Raw genomic sequence first — 15842 nt, 5'->3', positions numbered from 1 at the left:
GCAGCACAGGAGGTGAGGGCAGCAGCAGGCTGTGGCAGGAAAGCCTTTGGGCTGTGCTGGCTAGCATCCAGAGCTGGGTGGCTGCAGCTGGGTCAGGACTGTGAAGTCCTTCCCGTGCTCTAGTACTGCAATATTCAGCTGTTCTCCCAGCTGGAAATTGTAAATGGCTGTTTTAAAAGTAGGCTAGATCTAGCTACCTCAACAGATTGTCCTTAGTAGGGTCCAAATTTCTTTTCCTGCAGTTCCTAACATCATCTCTATGTAATGTGATATCCCTCTCTGCTGGCTTTATTTCTGCTTCAGGTATTACCTTTCAATGACTAACTTTTTTACCTGTCTATTTTTGAGGGCTTTCTAATCATCCTTGTCAAGTCATCAGTGACTTTTTTTTTCTTTTAAGATTCTCAGATGGCCCTGCATGATAGGCATTTCTCTGTGGGTTTTGCTTTGCTTGAACACTTCAACAGTTGCCACATTACAATAGTTGCCAGTCCTTTAGTTGGTATGAGAACTCCTTTCCTTTGCTGCTTTTTATTCTTAATATGAAGGCAGGAAAAGGCATACATCCAGACTTGTTTGCAGTTTCACTTCAGAACTGCATTATGGATCAGAAATGCTAAGATGTCCAATGGATTAGAGGCTTAAGGGAATTTATGTATTCTGTAATCATAAGATAGCACAGCTGACAAATTACAGCTATGCTAAGGAAGCTGTATTGGTATTTTCTTCAGAAAGTTACTAGCACAACTACTTACCTGAGCTGGTTGTCTATCTTGGAAATGCAAATCAAACCCAACAGTTTACCTTTGTGTGATGATGTATGCTGTCACTTTATGCACCAACATACAGGACATACAGAAATTACTCTGATAGAACAAATGGCCCTGGTTTTCATAGTTGTACATAATAATCTAACATATTACTGATTAGGTCTTATCACAATCATGTTTAAGTTTTTCCTATAACTAAATTGTATGCTTTCCCCTCTCCACCACAGATAGTAGAATGTTGTTCACTAAATTAAGACTTCATTATACAGATTTTTCTGTTCAATGTGTAAACCATATTCTCTCCAATTTGTAGATTCTTGTGGACACCGTTTGGGCTTTGTCCTACTTAACAGATGGTGGAAATGAGCAGATACAAATGGTGATTGATTCGGGAGTTGTACCTTTTCTGGTTCCCCTTCTGAGTCATCAGGAGGTTAAAGTTCAAGTAAGTCTGATTCAGTTGTGTTTGAATAGTCCTTTGTATGCTGTTTGCTAAAAAAAATGTACCTTACAGTATTTATTAGTGGAGTTAGTGAGATGAACATTTATAGCTACATTTTGCGTAGGTAAAATGAAGAAAAAATATTACCTACACTGGGGAAAAATGTTAAAAAGAAAGAAAACTCAAGCAAAACAGTACTAACCCAGATTTAAGTAGTGATAGGTTAAACATTAACTTCTGTTATGTGATTCTTAGGGGTGCCTTCCTTTTGTAGTCCTAAAATATTTAATGACAATAGATTTTATGTTTTCCAGAATTCAAGTAATATGCACTTTTTCTGGTGCTGCATACATGGTTGTGCATGTTCTATCTGAATAGTTCATGGAAATCAGTATTTTGGAACCTTTAGAGTATGGAAATATTTCTGAATGCTGAGTCATTTTAGTAAAGTAAATTTGTAATTAACTGTGAAAGGTTAACTGAGCTTACTTGATTAATTTTAAAGACAATGTGAAACTAAAAGCTAGTTAATGTGTACTGGGTTTTTTATGACCCATCTGCTGTAATACGGAAATCTTCTGTATATCTGTGCATTTGACACATTTGTTTAGTTTGTACTTTGGATGAGATTTGGCTCTCTGGAAATTTGTCAGACTAGTTCACTTAATGGAAGAAGTCTCTCCAGTATTCTGTCACTTGTAAAGCACTTACTGACCAATACATAAAGTCCATTTCTAAAATCATCTGAGACTCAATAAGTAGTTGTGAGATTTTGAATGCCATAGTGGGGAGCTGAATGGAAAAGTGAGCAACCTCAGCAGACATAGAGCCTAGAAGCTGTTGTTGGAGTTGTAACACAGATCAGGTACATGATGACTAATCTTACAAGGTTTTAATATTCTTTTAATTTCTAATCTTTGCACTTTTTGAGTTGAGCTGCAGTGCGTTTATTTTGTGATGTACTGTGTCTTTTGATGAACCAGTATCCATTTTTCTGATGTAGCTCAGAGGATGAAGTGCTAAATTGTATTTTGCAAAGTGTTTTTATAAAGAGATATCTTAAAATGCTCTTTGTTATAGTGTAAGTAACAGCAATGTCTTTAACATGCAATTTTTTTTCCTTCCCACTTTGGATATTCAGACAGCAGCACTGAGAGCAGTAGGCAACATAGTAACTGGTACTGATGAGCAGACACAAGTTGTTCTCAATTGTGATGTTTTGTCTTATTTCCCACATCTCCTGACGCATCCAAAAGAGAAGATAAACAAGGTATGATTTGTTTCTTCCTAACTTAGTATTTTTTTTAAGAAATAAAACAGTAGCCTGTGGAATATTACAGAAGAATTTCCTACAGCTGTTATTTCCGGCATGTGAGCAATTTTGTATAAAGATGCAGCCTTTAAGGCTGATGCTTAATTAGGACTGAAACCAAACAGCCATAGTGAGTATCGATGCATTGGTGTTGATGCCTCATGCTTTCTGGGAGGACTGAAGGGTTTTGCTTTGGAGTGAGATACTTTTTCTTTTCATTTGCAAAGTGAATAACTGGCTAACTTCAGTTACGGTTCTTCATAATTTTAGTTGAGTCCAGTGAGTTGCATAAGACCAATGCAGTTTTCCCACTTCACCTTTTCATAGTGAAGTTTGTTCACTTGTTCATCTTCAGGGAAGGGGGGTGTATCACTTTTCTTCCCTGAAAATTGTCTCTGCATTTCATCTCCTTCCTTTTGGCAGAAATAACTTCACTGCTGCAAGGCTTGGGTGGAATACGGAAAGTTTGATGAAAGTGATTAGTGCCTCCTTTTTCAGAGCTGTATTTCATGTTATTTTGAGTTTTTAAGTCATTGTGCCGTCTTCCATTGCAGAGATGGTCTGGCTGAGGAGAAACTTTTTTGTTTTGATTATGTAATTCCCCCATGTAGTGTATCATTGAGGAGAAATCTATTTGTGAGGAATAGGGCCTGTTTCTTCAGGCTCTGTCAGCTGTGAAGATCTCTGAAGAAGTTATCTTTGACAGTCAGACTGATGTGATTTATTTTTGCCTGCCCTCTAAACTCTCACAAAAGAGTGATGAAGAGCTCTTTTGAAGGCCAGGGAATTATTTTTGTACCAAAAAAAAATCCAGAAAAGCTTTGAGTTTTGTTTCAAGTCTATATTGTGAGAGGCAAATAGAAATAAAATATTTGTCCCTAAAAAAGTGGAAACCCATGGGTTTTTTTCCTGCAGTGCTTCATAATTGCTTTCTTGCCACATCTTTTACTTAAGATTGGAACCTTTTGAAGATGTTCTGGATTGTCATGACAAGTATCTCCCTTTGTAACTGGGAGTTTATAACTGTCATCAGATAGGTGGTAGCTATGTGGATGAACCTCCTGAAGGAGTAACTGCTGAGCAAAGTCACAGGACAGTGTCATGTGTGACACTTGAATGAGATTTGTGGACACCACTTCATGTTACACAAAGAAAATGGGAGGTGGAGTCTTCCTTTTATCATATTAGAAAGCTACTACTGAGCTGTCAGTAGTAGGATTACAGACAAGTCCTTTTTTTTTTCTGATGCTTTACCAGTTTTCCTATTTTCCTCATAAAACTGATTGAAAGATTAAAGCCTGTCTGTGAGTCCAGCAGTGCAAAGTGGATATAAGGCATACATCTCCTGATGTATGGAGACACTTTTTTTGTGAGAATCTGGCCCTGTGGATCAATCATTAATTTTACATTGATTCCCTGCTATCTCTTACAGGGCAATAAAAGTTTGTGTGCTAGAAGTGCTACTGAGGAGGAGGGGGCCTGTTTAGTGATTGCTCATTGTATGATTTTAGGTTTTGAGATGGTCAGGTTTGGTTCTTTTTTTCATCAACTGACTAGTTTTTAAAAGTGCTTTGCTTTTTTGCTTTATCCCATTGTAGGAAGCAGTTTGGTTCCTTTCCAATATCACAGCAGGAAACCAGCAACAAGTTCAGGCTGTAATAGATGCTGGGCTAATCCCCATGATCATACACCAGCTGGCTAAGGTCAGTCAAGCTATCAGCTATGCAAGTTGTCATCCTCTTTTTATAAATCTGACATGAGGAGTTTGTGATTTTTAATAAGTTTGACAGATGTTTCCATGCTGATTTTAATGAGCTATTAATTTTATTTTTCAGGGGGACTTCGGGACACAAAAGGAAGCTGCTTGGGCAATTAGCAATTTGACGATAAGTGGGAGAAAAGATCAGGTATATGTAGCGGGATTTCAAGCTGTCACTAAAATGTTGCGTATGCAGCCATTTATGGAAGAAGCACAATGTTGAATTTTTTTTTTTTTGTTTTTAATTATTTAGGTTGAATACCTTGTACAACAAAATGTAATCCCACCGTTCTGCAATCTACTCTCAGTAAAGGATTCTCAAGTGGTGCAGGTGGTGCTGGATGGCCTGAAAAACATCCTCATAATGGCTGGTGATGAGGCTAGCACAATAGCTGAAATTATAGAAGAGTGTGGAGGTAAGAGCTTATTAGGTTTTAAAAAATTTAATTGGCTGGATGTTATTCTGTCTTCCCCTCGCTGCTGTTGATGTTTACTGTAGTGTTATTTAACATGGGCTATTTGAGTAAACAAGGGAGACTTTTAAATGAGAGACATTGCCTTTTTTTTTTCTCTTTATTTCAGTTTGGAGATAGCTGTATAGATGCAATTGTTGAAGGAACTTTCTGTAGCATAGGTATTTTTTAGGTTTCAATGAGAATTGTAACTCTTTTCATTTGATAATTGCACATACTTTGTCCTGTGGTAAAACACACAATTCTCGCTCTAGTTCATTGCCCTGCAAGCAGTTTTAGGATCATAATTTCATTACAGAGCAAAGGAGGATGAGGAGTCTTTCCAATATCACAATCCAAGTTGTAGTACCTGCTAATTAATCTATTATAATAAAGAGATACTGAAGAACATAATGCACTAGAAGCTTTTCCTTTGTGTTATTCCATATCCAGTTTGAAAATGAGACTAGTCTTTTAGCTGCTTTGTCACCTTACTGTTTTAAACTTGCAGCCAACACACAAACGTAGCCACTTCTTTTTGGGGATCCATAGAAAGCACAGCAACTAACCCAAAAGTTATGTAGTAGACAGACGTTTTAAAAAATAAAGAGTTTTATCTGAACAAAGAGAAGACTCCATTATCCATTGCTCATAAAATGGAATATTCCCTGGCATATAAAGTTCACAAACTACTTCTCTTTCCTCTTAGAGACAAAGATAGCTGCTGTGTAGATCATATTTTCAAACTGAGCTACATCTTATTTTTTTAAGTAGTCGGTAACTCTGGTTTAATCTTACAAAACTCTTCTCCATTTTCTTTTATTCAGGATTAGAGAAAATCGAAGCTTTGCAACAGCACGAGAATGAAGACATTTATAAACTAGCATTTGAAATTATAGATCAATATTTCTCTGGTGATGATGTAAGTATGCTAAAGATGGAGAAGTATATGCATTGTGCTCTTAGCTCAGTAAGTACATTGTCACTGTTCCTCAGCTCCAGTGGTCACAAACATACATAATCTCCCAAGTCAGTTTTCCTTGTTCAGTAGAGTTTCCCTCAATTTAAAATCTTTGAAGAGTTTCTCAATACCAGGACTTTTCTTCAACAAAATCTAAAGGACTACTCTAGTTTTGCCTAACAAATTGATCAATGCTCACTTAATTTTGTTAGGTTGATGTGTGATTACTTGTGATTAGAATCTAAACAGTTCTCTGGCTCTCCTTTTTATTTTCTCATACATCACTTTTTGAAAGGGGCAGCGGATCCTTGCTTTCAGAAAAATGCTTCTATTTCAACTCTGTATTTACTCAGTCTGGATTCTGCAGTGAAGAGAGTCATAAAAACTATTAACACTTTCTGCAGCTGTTTGATCTAGACCATCCAGTATTTCGTTGCACCCAGGTTAGGTGTTTTGACCCTCTGGTTCTAGCTCCTCCTGCTCCTGGCTGCTTGTAAGTTCCTGAGGAGCACTTCAACATGCAGTTTGAAGACAAATTACCTTTTCTAGGCTTTGCAGGGTGTCTGTAGTTCTACAGCCTAGTAGCCTATGTTTTCAGTACTTCTCTTAAATTGAACTCTCTAAATGCCAGCTCTAACTCCAGGATTCAATAATTTTCAATTCATGGGCCCATTATATGATTGGGAAGTTAGTCACCAGAGGTTAAGATATGTGAGAAGTTCCCTATGCCTGTAGTGATTCTGTGAGTAGTGTCCTAGAGTCTCCACAGAGACTCTAAAACTTCTGTATCTAACTGAAGAGCACAGTCTGGTTGATGTGGGTGGAAAATATCCCTGTTGAGGTTAGTACTCCCTTTTGTGCCTTTACTTTTTACATTAATACAATTTAATCTGTGCCTGATCGGCTGAATATGCCTGCTTTACTCAAGAGCAGGACTTGCCTTCAGATTATGATGTTGTTACTATGTTTTCTGGAGCTTCTGAAACTCAGAATTGTAGGAATTCCAGAATTGCTCCAGGGAGACAAGAAATTGGTTATGGTAGCCTGATTGGCAGTGTTATGATGGACTGTCCAGGGGTGTTCTTGCCTTCTGTTACTTCAGGAGCTTCTGTATTCTCATGAGATGTTGCTGGCTGCTTGATGTCCCTTAATTGCTAATCCCATCTGTTCCTTTGCTGAGCCCTGTAAAGTGCCCAGCCTGTACTTTAGGACTAGCACCACCAGCTTCCTGACTTCAGTTTTGCATGTTAAAGGCAAGTCAGCTTAGGTGGGGTTACTTTGTAGTGTCCCTGCAGAAGGCAGAAGTGCTAATTTATCAAGACATAAACATTTTGTGAAACATTCTGAAACCAGACTCAGTCTTCATGTGGGCGTGACGTGCAGATTGTTGTGGTCACCAAAGGCCTCAGCCTCTCCCCCCCGATTTAGACAGTGTCACCCAAAGTCAAGAGAAAGATTTTAGATGAGTCAGTTCTGATGTGTGCTCTACTGCAAGGCCAGGTCTCAGAAAGCTGTTCAGACCCCCCACACAAGGGCTATTTCCTGCTTCAGAATGATGCATGATCTCAAATGAAGTTCAGAGAGCAGCGCAGCTGGTGATTTGCAGGAGGATGGGTAGGGTTTGAAGTTGTGCATTTTGTTGTTGCTGACCATGTTATTTGCTATTTCTTGAGGCTGTAAATACCAAATTCTTAACAGCTCAGAGGAAGCTGGGTGAAGTTGGCTGCTGATGCCTTTCACTCTGTATCCATAGGGCAATGAAGTACTGTTGATGTAAAACCAAATTCAGATTGTGCCTATGAGACTGCTCTGAAATGAGTTCCAAATCCTTCAAATTCTGATAGGAGATACTAAGTCTTTTAAGCTTTATGTAAGTATTTCTATCAGCTGCTGATAGAAATATATTTTCATGTTGAAAGAAAATGGGAGAAAATACAAAACTAATTTTGGAATCCACAACTACTGATTAGCCAGCTCCAGAAGTACTAAAAATTGGCACTGAAAATTAAACTACATAGCTGAAACAGCAACTGCTTTGACCAAACAGCAGCACTGGCCCTAAATTACCATTACAATTTTCTGTTTCCCTAATGGTATTAGAACAGAGTTGATGTGTTGTTCTTTTTAAACATATTTGGGGAATTTAATTGGAAAAAACAGATCTAATTTTACTGCAATAATACTTACTAAAAAAAAAACAAACCATGAATGTTTGTGAATATCTTCTCCGTGTACCCAGTGATGCAGGAAATCGGCCTCTCATGTGTTTATGCTGTTGTGTTTTGTAGATCGATGAAGACCCCAGTCTCATTCCTGAAGCCACTCAAGGAGGTACTTACAACTTCGACCCAACAGCCAACCTTCAAACAAAAGAATTTAATTTTTAAGTTCAAAAAAAGTGCAGCTTCTCTCGTCCCACACCAGTACGAAGCACCACCAGATGGCTACCAAGTGAAGAAACAAAAGGCTCCAAGACACACATGCCTCTTCGTTTTGATGCTTCTAAAGCAAGCCATGTATTGGTCACTTTGCAGTTGCCAAACATCACTATCACATGGACTGTAAATGCATATGCATGATCTCTTAAACTGTTTCAGAATTCTTTTTAACAGTCCCAACTACCTTTTTTTTGCCTTCTTCCTGGTGCCACATGCTGACAACCGCAATCTGCAGTTTTGTTAAGAATATTCCATAGTGGTGGCACATTGGCTTTCCACGGAAAAGTAGCTTCTTTGGAAAATGGTGCGCTGTGGATCAAGACACTTTGGTATGATGCATACATTTTGGAAGACTTTACAGGGGCCCAGTTTGCTCTGAGCCTCCATCATCGTCCTCCACAAACATATTTTCATAAACTTTATGTGGAAGAATAGATTCAAAAACACAAGCCAAATGAATTTCATTGGTGAAACTGAAATAAAAGTAACTTATAGAAACACAACACTTGGCAATTGATTAAACACTTAAGTTTAAAAGAAACAAAAAACTACTTCAGCTATCAGTAATTGATGTGTTTTCATTAACTGCCTCAGAAACCAGGGTTGGAGAATGAACTGTAGATTTGGACTGGTAAAGCTTTTGCCATTATACCTAATTTTTGAGAACAGCGAGCCCTATTTGACCACTCACTTCAGCCTGTGTGTTCCTGCTGTTTTGAAGTAATCAAATGCTGTGCATGGTATTTTACCTGAGCTACAACCTGTTATGGACTTGAACTTCTGTTTAAGCTGAAAGCAAGAGTCCCAGACTGTAGAAAAAAATTCTGTCCAAAAATGTATTAGTTAAAAAGAATCTTGCTTTCAACTTTCAGTAGTCAATATCTTCTGTTTTAAATTGATAATTGGATATGGTTGATTTATATTGGGTTTAAACTGTGGAGCTTTCATGTTTACTGTAATTTAGTCTTAAACTATTTTTTACTTAGTAACCAGTGCTTATGATGATGTGGTTGGCAACAAACCAGCAACTACTTAGAAGCGTCATAAAAGCTTCATTCTTGGAGTGTTGGAAGAATAATTCACAAGTTAGTCTCAAATCTTATTCATGTGATTAAAAACATACAAACTGGTTGATGTGTGAGGCTGTATCGAAGCTGCCGTTACTCAGCGCAAACCTGATGTGCAGCGCACATTAAGTAACTTTCGATAGGGTATGTGAAGTCATTGCTTTTGGAAAATCGCCTGACCCAGTCACTCTCAAAGGGATTTTGGTATTGCTGGGGCAAAGATCGGTAATTTTGAAATTCTGTAAGCTATCACACAAACTGGTTTTGTTGCTGTTGTTTACTGGGTGTAATTTCCCAATGCATTGATGTGAAGGGATAGAAAAATCTAAACTAATTTAGTTATTGGATGTGGGTTGTATTTACTGTGATGAAGATAAGGACAGATGCCATCAGAGCTTTGTGGATCAGCTGTTTTTCCACTGATGAACAACACATAGCAGGTGTGCATTCATTAAATATATATCTGCCAAGGTGGAGCCACTTTAAAGAGTGAGTTGTCTTGTATCTCAGCTGGATACAAGCGTATGTTTAAACTGCAAGATTTTTACTTGCTAGATAATCTGTTTTAATATAGTGGTTTGGCCTCTGATTATTTATAGGTTTTATAAATTTTAGAATCAATTTCTCTTTAAGGTGGCTCAGATTTTTCAACTCTTGTGCACATAAAATTGAGTTGAAGTTCATTGTGCCTTTTTTCTTTTCCCAGAAGTTGAGTTGAAGCTTCATATGGTAACTGCATCCTATTCACACACTATAGTCTAAAATCTTGAAACTGTGTGGTGTTCGCTAAAAAACTAAACAATAAAAAGTCAAAGTTAGGTAAGGTCACAAAGATTTTGTGAAATTAGAGTTCCAGCAGATGTTATTGTGAACAAATATTTCCCCCTTCTAATTCAGTCTAGTCTCCTGTACGCCATATAGACTGATGCATACCTGGGTCAGCCTATGCTCACTGTTGTTCTAGAGATTACATACAAATTGATGCTGAAACAACAGTTTCCCTCTACTGTCAAGATTTGATCCTTTTCTTGCACTCAATGCATTACAATAAAAGTGAACATCGGAGAACTGGGTAAGGCAGGTCAAAGTGCTTGCTCAGTTCTGTCTGCTGTGACCTTATCAGCTTTTGATTGGGATTGCACCATTTCATAGTTAATAAAGGAAACAAAGTATATTGCTGCACTTTTACGTTTTCAGAACAGTGTTTAAAATTGCATTGTTTTTATTATTTTTTTAAACTATCAGTTAAAATAGACTAAAACGTTCTTTCAAAGAGGCATCTAAATGTGTTCCTAATTTTGTATATGGGCTTAGGTTTTGTAACCAATAAAAAGCTGCTATCAAATACTATAAAACATTCAAGAACTTATTTTGAAGGTTACGGAACTGCTTAGTCTTCATGGATTGACTTAGGGGTTTTTGTCTTTGACTAGATATTAGTTAGCAGAACTCCGCATCAAAGTTTGAAGTATGTTACAAGTATGAATAAAGCAAGCTAATGCAGTCATCTCTGAAACTTTGGATACGGAGTTTTATACTTTGTATGGAGATGTTTCCCAGGTGTGTAGAGGGGCCCCTGGTAAGTGGGCTGAAGCTGTCCAAGTAATTATTGAAATAGTGACTTCAGTTCAAGGGCTTGAAGGAGGACCAAGAGTGTCAAGGAACTTCCACAGTCGTCTTCTACCTCCAGAAACATCCTTTGAGGCTCCAGGTGCAAGGCTGATTGCTGATTCAGCATTAATTTAAGCTCAGGGTGGCCCAACTCTTGCCCAGTGTGAGTTGGGAGGGAGTATGCACCAAAACTGACCTTGGGCCAGACAATCTTTCATGGCCAGTATCCCTCCCCCTGGCACAAGTGACCCCATTGGGGTGCTGCTCAGGAACAGCTTGGAAGTGTCAGAGGCTTGCATTGTCCAGCAGCCTCCTAATTAGTACAATCCTGCTTTAATTACAGGACAGCACCAGTGGAAGGGGATACCACTTGAAAGGTGCCTGTGACTGCAGCTGTGGCTTTGCCATCCTTTCTCTGTGTCAGTTGGCTGAGCCACCTGGAGAAACCTGTCTCCATGGGTGGGAGATGGAGAAGAGCTTCCAGTACTGTGTTTAAGTCTTTACAAATGTTCGTCCATGGGGATATAAAGGAAAAAGATTTCATAAGAACCTAATTCCCATTTCCGAAAGTTTTTTAATCCCTTTGTTTCCTTCAGCTTTCAGTTGACAAATTGAACTGTTGGGTTTTTGCAGCCTGATAATCATCCTCTAAATTCTACCTGGAGGACTTGAAAGACACTACATTGGAATAAATGATGCATTATTTTAAGACATGTCTTGTTTAAAAAGAGTAAAATGTAGATGATATCTTAATATTACCCATGCTTGTAAAAGTACAGACACTTCCATTTTGTTTGCTTGATCTGCTAAACAGAGAAATGAATAAGAGCCACTGACAGGCAGATGTTTCATTGATTTTTTTCATCTCAGATAGCTGAGGCCCACTTTGTTATTCTGCTCTTCTCTAATGCCCTCTAGATTCTGAATGTCATTCAAACTAGTCCTTTCCACCAAATGCAGTGTGTTGTGTTCCTTCTATTTTGTTGCATAAAATGTATTCCTTTTTGTGGCATAATTATACTTCTATTCAAACATATGTAGGACAACAAATTATGCCAAGCCATTAGGAAGCCCTTTTCAGGAAGAAAAGGATAAAAACCCAATCAGTAGAAAACTGTGGGCTCCAGCAGGCAAAGCCTTGGGAGATTTTGCTGCAGGGGTTTGTTATGATTGTCACTGTCACCTTGACAGCAGCGTGAGCTGGAGCTGCCTGAGATGCACAGGTTTGGTCTGCTTCAGTCTGGGACATTATTTGAGGCTGCTCAGGAAAACTGCCTTGTGTCAAGATGCAGAGTTAGGAGCTAGAGCAGCTTTCTGCTTCCCTGATCCCGGGTTGTGTGTGCACCATCCTGTCACAGAAACGGTAATGGGCAGGTCTGCTCTGTGCTGCTGCCTTGGCCTGGAGCTCTCCAGCTGCTACTGCAGGCACACGAGCAGCTTCGTGTTCAAATGCACTCATGATACAGCTCTCTCGAGCAGCAACCCAGTTTGTAAAGGAACTTAAAAGCTGGGGTTTTTCAGCCTTAGTTGTATGGTTTTAATGTTGGAGAGATAGCAACCTTGTGTACCACACCTGAGAATGTTAATAAGATGATTCTTTTGTTTTGAAATGAAGGTTGGAGCCTTTAGGCAGCTCTCTGCCTTCATCTGTAGCAGTAGAATAGGTGAATGTCACCACACAACCTCAGAGGAAGAATGGCAAGTTCTGTGAAGGATTTAGATACCCTGCAGGGAAACCCTTCCCTGGATGTGTTGGGGCAGCTGCAGGAGGAAGTTGGTTCTCCGTTTGCTCCATACACTAAATAGGCTCCAGGGACACGCAGAGGTGTGGAACATGGGTTAACCATCCTCTTTCCTAAGTACGGTCCTGTGGAAAACTGGTGGTTGGATTTTTTTAATGTGCTGAAATGAAGTGTAAGGGAGCTCGTGTCTGCACCTGCTATTTGCAGGCTGATCATCTTTAGTGGCTGTATTTGATTGTTTTTAATCCTGATTCATGGAGCCAGATGATCCCCCATACAAAATTGTTTGTACACAAAGAGGGAGGATGAAATTGAAATATTTTGCCGGTGGGCTTCAGCAAAGTGAGTTGTAGGTTTGTGCAGAGAAATGCTCAGGGGAAGCTGCAGCTCTTGCCCTGAGATTAGACTCATCACTTTTCTATCTGTTTGATGCAGTTTGCAGCTGGTTTCCTCTGCATTTTGTACTTTTATATCCTGGTAGAGCTCCCTGAAATCTGCATACTGCCTGCACGTTAGAACATTGAAAATAAAGGATAAATTCCTTCTGTTCTTGCCATGATGACACCAGCTTGCAGGAGGTCTGGCCCAGTAATTGTGAGAGTATTTATTTGACACTGGTTCTCTAGGAGTGGTTTGCCTGGTCATAGGTTTTGTCATGTTAAGCATGGCAGCACATAAATCTCAGGAGGCGATGGGTGTAGAGGGAGAATTTTTACTTACCTAATTCTCATGTTTTAAATCACATATGTAGAAAAATGTGTTGCTTTTTCAAAAGAAAAGTGCTCTTTCAGTTGTTTCAGATCTCACAGTCACTGCCTTTACCAGTTTGGAACAAATATAAAAACTTTTAGAAAAAAAGTGGCTAAACCTCCCACCTTTTAAATTTGTGTTTGTTTCAATTGCTGCTAAAATGTTGCATCTCACATGGAAAAATTTCTGTCCAAAAGGCTCATTTGTGAACATTAACAGGGAGCTGGATGTGCTGGATATTTAGCAATAATACTTCCAGCTCTGTAATATCCTTCTCAAATTCTCACATTTCAGGGCTCTGTGCTAAAATATTTAACCCTTTGGTGAGAAAAGGGCCCAGTCCAAGGGGAGTAATTACCAAGGCGGCACCTTGCTCTTGCAGCAGCAGCGTGTTCCTTTCTCCTTGCCATCGAACTGCTGGGCTTTTATGCAACCTCATTGTCAGCAGCATAGAGCCAGAGTTTGCACTGAGCTTTGTGTGGCTATTGTTACCCAGGGAGGTGTTTTTATGTGAACTCAACCAGAGGTCTGTTCTTGAAATATTAATAACTGATGGTAAGGGGGAAAATCACTTCTTGTAAAGGTCACAGCTTTCTCTGTATTTGATATTTTAGTCAACATTTAAACTCCTGATTTTTTCTAGGAGTTTTACTCACCTCAGTTGTGTATTAGTTTAAATTTAATAGAAGAAAGACTTGGTCCCTAAAGATGGGAAAGAAAATTTGCAAATGTGAGTCCTGCATGTTTAGAAATGGAAGTTTACTGAGGTCCATTATTTTTCTTGATGTAACTGGGAGGCTGCTTCTCATGCTTCCAGTTGCAAGAATACAAAGAGTATTCCTCAGGGCCTTTGTTTGCTCTTACCTCAGTCCCAGTCACCTCCTCAAAGAGAAGCACTGCAAGCACTAAAGTGTTTCCACTGAGGACCTGGGGGCTCTCTTCTCCCCCTGTTGGGAATCATCAGACACCAGGCTGCTGAACTGCTTCCATATTCCTTCCAACCTAAGAGAGTGTGAGAGCTAAAAGCAGTGGCAGAGAAGCAAAAGCTCCTTGCTAGTTGAGTGTCAGTGCCAGCTGCAGGCTCTGTGCCTGGGGACTGACTGCCCAAGTCAGGCTGTCCCCCTCCATTACACCAGGGAAAGTTGGTGCGGGCATCATGTGCTCCATACTCAGTGTGTAGCTGCTCAGTGTTATAAAGCAGATGGCTGGAACTGAACCACTGACTTGAGGCTGCCTAGCTTTTGTTTTCCAGCTGAAATTTCCTGCACTGTCCCTGTTTTTTAGGGTTTGTGTGTCTGTTTTGGCGGGGGGGTTTTGTTTGTTTTGGGTTTTTTAACCGCTGTATTATTTAGATTCCTATTCTATCATGAGTATAACATGCAGTCTCAAAGCTCACAGCAGGCGTGTCATCTAAAGGTCTTTCCTGGGGTATTGCCTTCAAGAAAATGGCAAGGAGATCCATGAAGTTCCAGCCCCAAAGAGACTGAAATAATTCAGTGAGGATGCATCTCCTGGGAGGAAGATGGCAAGGACTGTGAGATGCTCCTGCGTGGCCTGGACCGGGCAGCTGGGGGCTGCATTTCCACAGGCTGCTGATCCAAGTGACAGGCAAGGGCAGGACCAGCCAGGGCCAGCCCTGAGGGCACAGGAAAGCACAGCCTGTCAGAAGCCGTTCTGAGGCATTTTCAGCCTCTCTCTCCAGTCGAGGCCCTCATCTTTCCCAAGGAATTAATTCTCTAAGGATCTGTTTTCCAGCGATTTTCTTGGCTCCAGCAGCACTTGAACTCCCATGCAGTGGTGGAGTTGGCCAATGGGGTCTTCAGCTCTGCCAGGGGAGGGTACAACAAGGTCATTTGTTACCTCTGCTGATGGTGCTGGGGGAACAGATAGCAATGTGAGTGGTTTTGTGGTGTGGAAGAAAGATAAGGTGCAGAAAAGAGCAACTTGTCTGGTTTTTTTTCAACTAGCCTGTGTTGAAAGGTGAACTTTTAGCACTGAAGACTTTTAGTCTTCATTTACACCATTATTAAACAAATGGACTACTATTAAGTGCTGTCAAAAGCCAGAAAATTATGAGGTGTAAATTTTATGTCTTTATAAGCAGAACAGACTGTCTCCTGATCCCCCAGGAAATGAGGGTCACTACTCTCCTCCCAGCTGGTATTTTTCTTCCTCCGGAAACCCCTGGTTTGGTCTTTCCAAAGTCCTTTCCCACCATTATCAAGCCTCACATGGGCCCATGTGACTTTGTTGTCTCTGTGCAGAAACCAGTGGCTTCGTAACCCCACCACTGTTCGATTAAAAAGCAAATATTTCTCTTATGCCCAAGGCAAAGTGTTGCTGCAGAGCCACTGTTCACCAAGCAGGGCTTTTTGTGCAAGTGGTTGTGGCCTGTTGGAAAAAAACCCTCATTGCCACATCCAAATGTGTTCAGCCAGCACAGGCCAAAAAAAAACGAATAAAAATCTGAGATGTAAGGGAGAATTAAAGAACAGTTTGTCAGCTCTAGGAGCTCCAGGGAGATTGTTTCTCACAGCA

The 15842-nt window shown here is 39.8% G+C and overlaps 1 protein-coding gene across 1 annotated transcript in view; it reads left to right on the top strand.

Moving 5' to 3' along the window:
- Positions 1-10556, top strand: part of KPNA3 (karyopherin subunit alpha 3) — a 47643-nt gene extending 37087 nt beyond the window's left edge. Inside the window, exons 11-17 of the mRNA XM_030955440.1 lie at positions 1084-1215; positions 2354-2482; positions 4123-4227; positions 4360-4431; positions 4537-4699; positions 5563-5657; positions 7985-10556. Of these exons, the coding sequence (XP_030811300.1) occupies positions 1084-1215; positions 2354-2482; positions 4123-4227; positions 4360-4431; positions 4537-4699; positions 5563-5657; positions 7985-8083 (795 nt within the window). The 3' untranslated portion in view covers positions 8084-10556. The remainder of the gene's footprint in view (positions 1-1083; positions 1216-2353; positions 2483-4122; positions 4228-4359; positions 4432-4536; positions 4700-5562; positions 5658-7984) is intronic.
- Positions 10557-15842: the final 5286 nt, after the last annotated feature.

Source organism: Camarhynchus parvulus, chromosome 1 (assembly GCF_901933205.1).
Source record: "Camarhynchus parvulus chromosome 1, STF_HiC, whole genome shotgun sequence".
NCBI lineage: Eukaryota > Metazoa > Chordata > Aves > Passeriformes > Thraupidae > Camarhynchus > Camarhynchus parvulus.
Note: the sequence above shows the minus strand (reverse complement) of the source record. Positions and strands in the feature narration are given on the sequence as shown.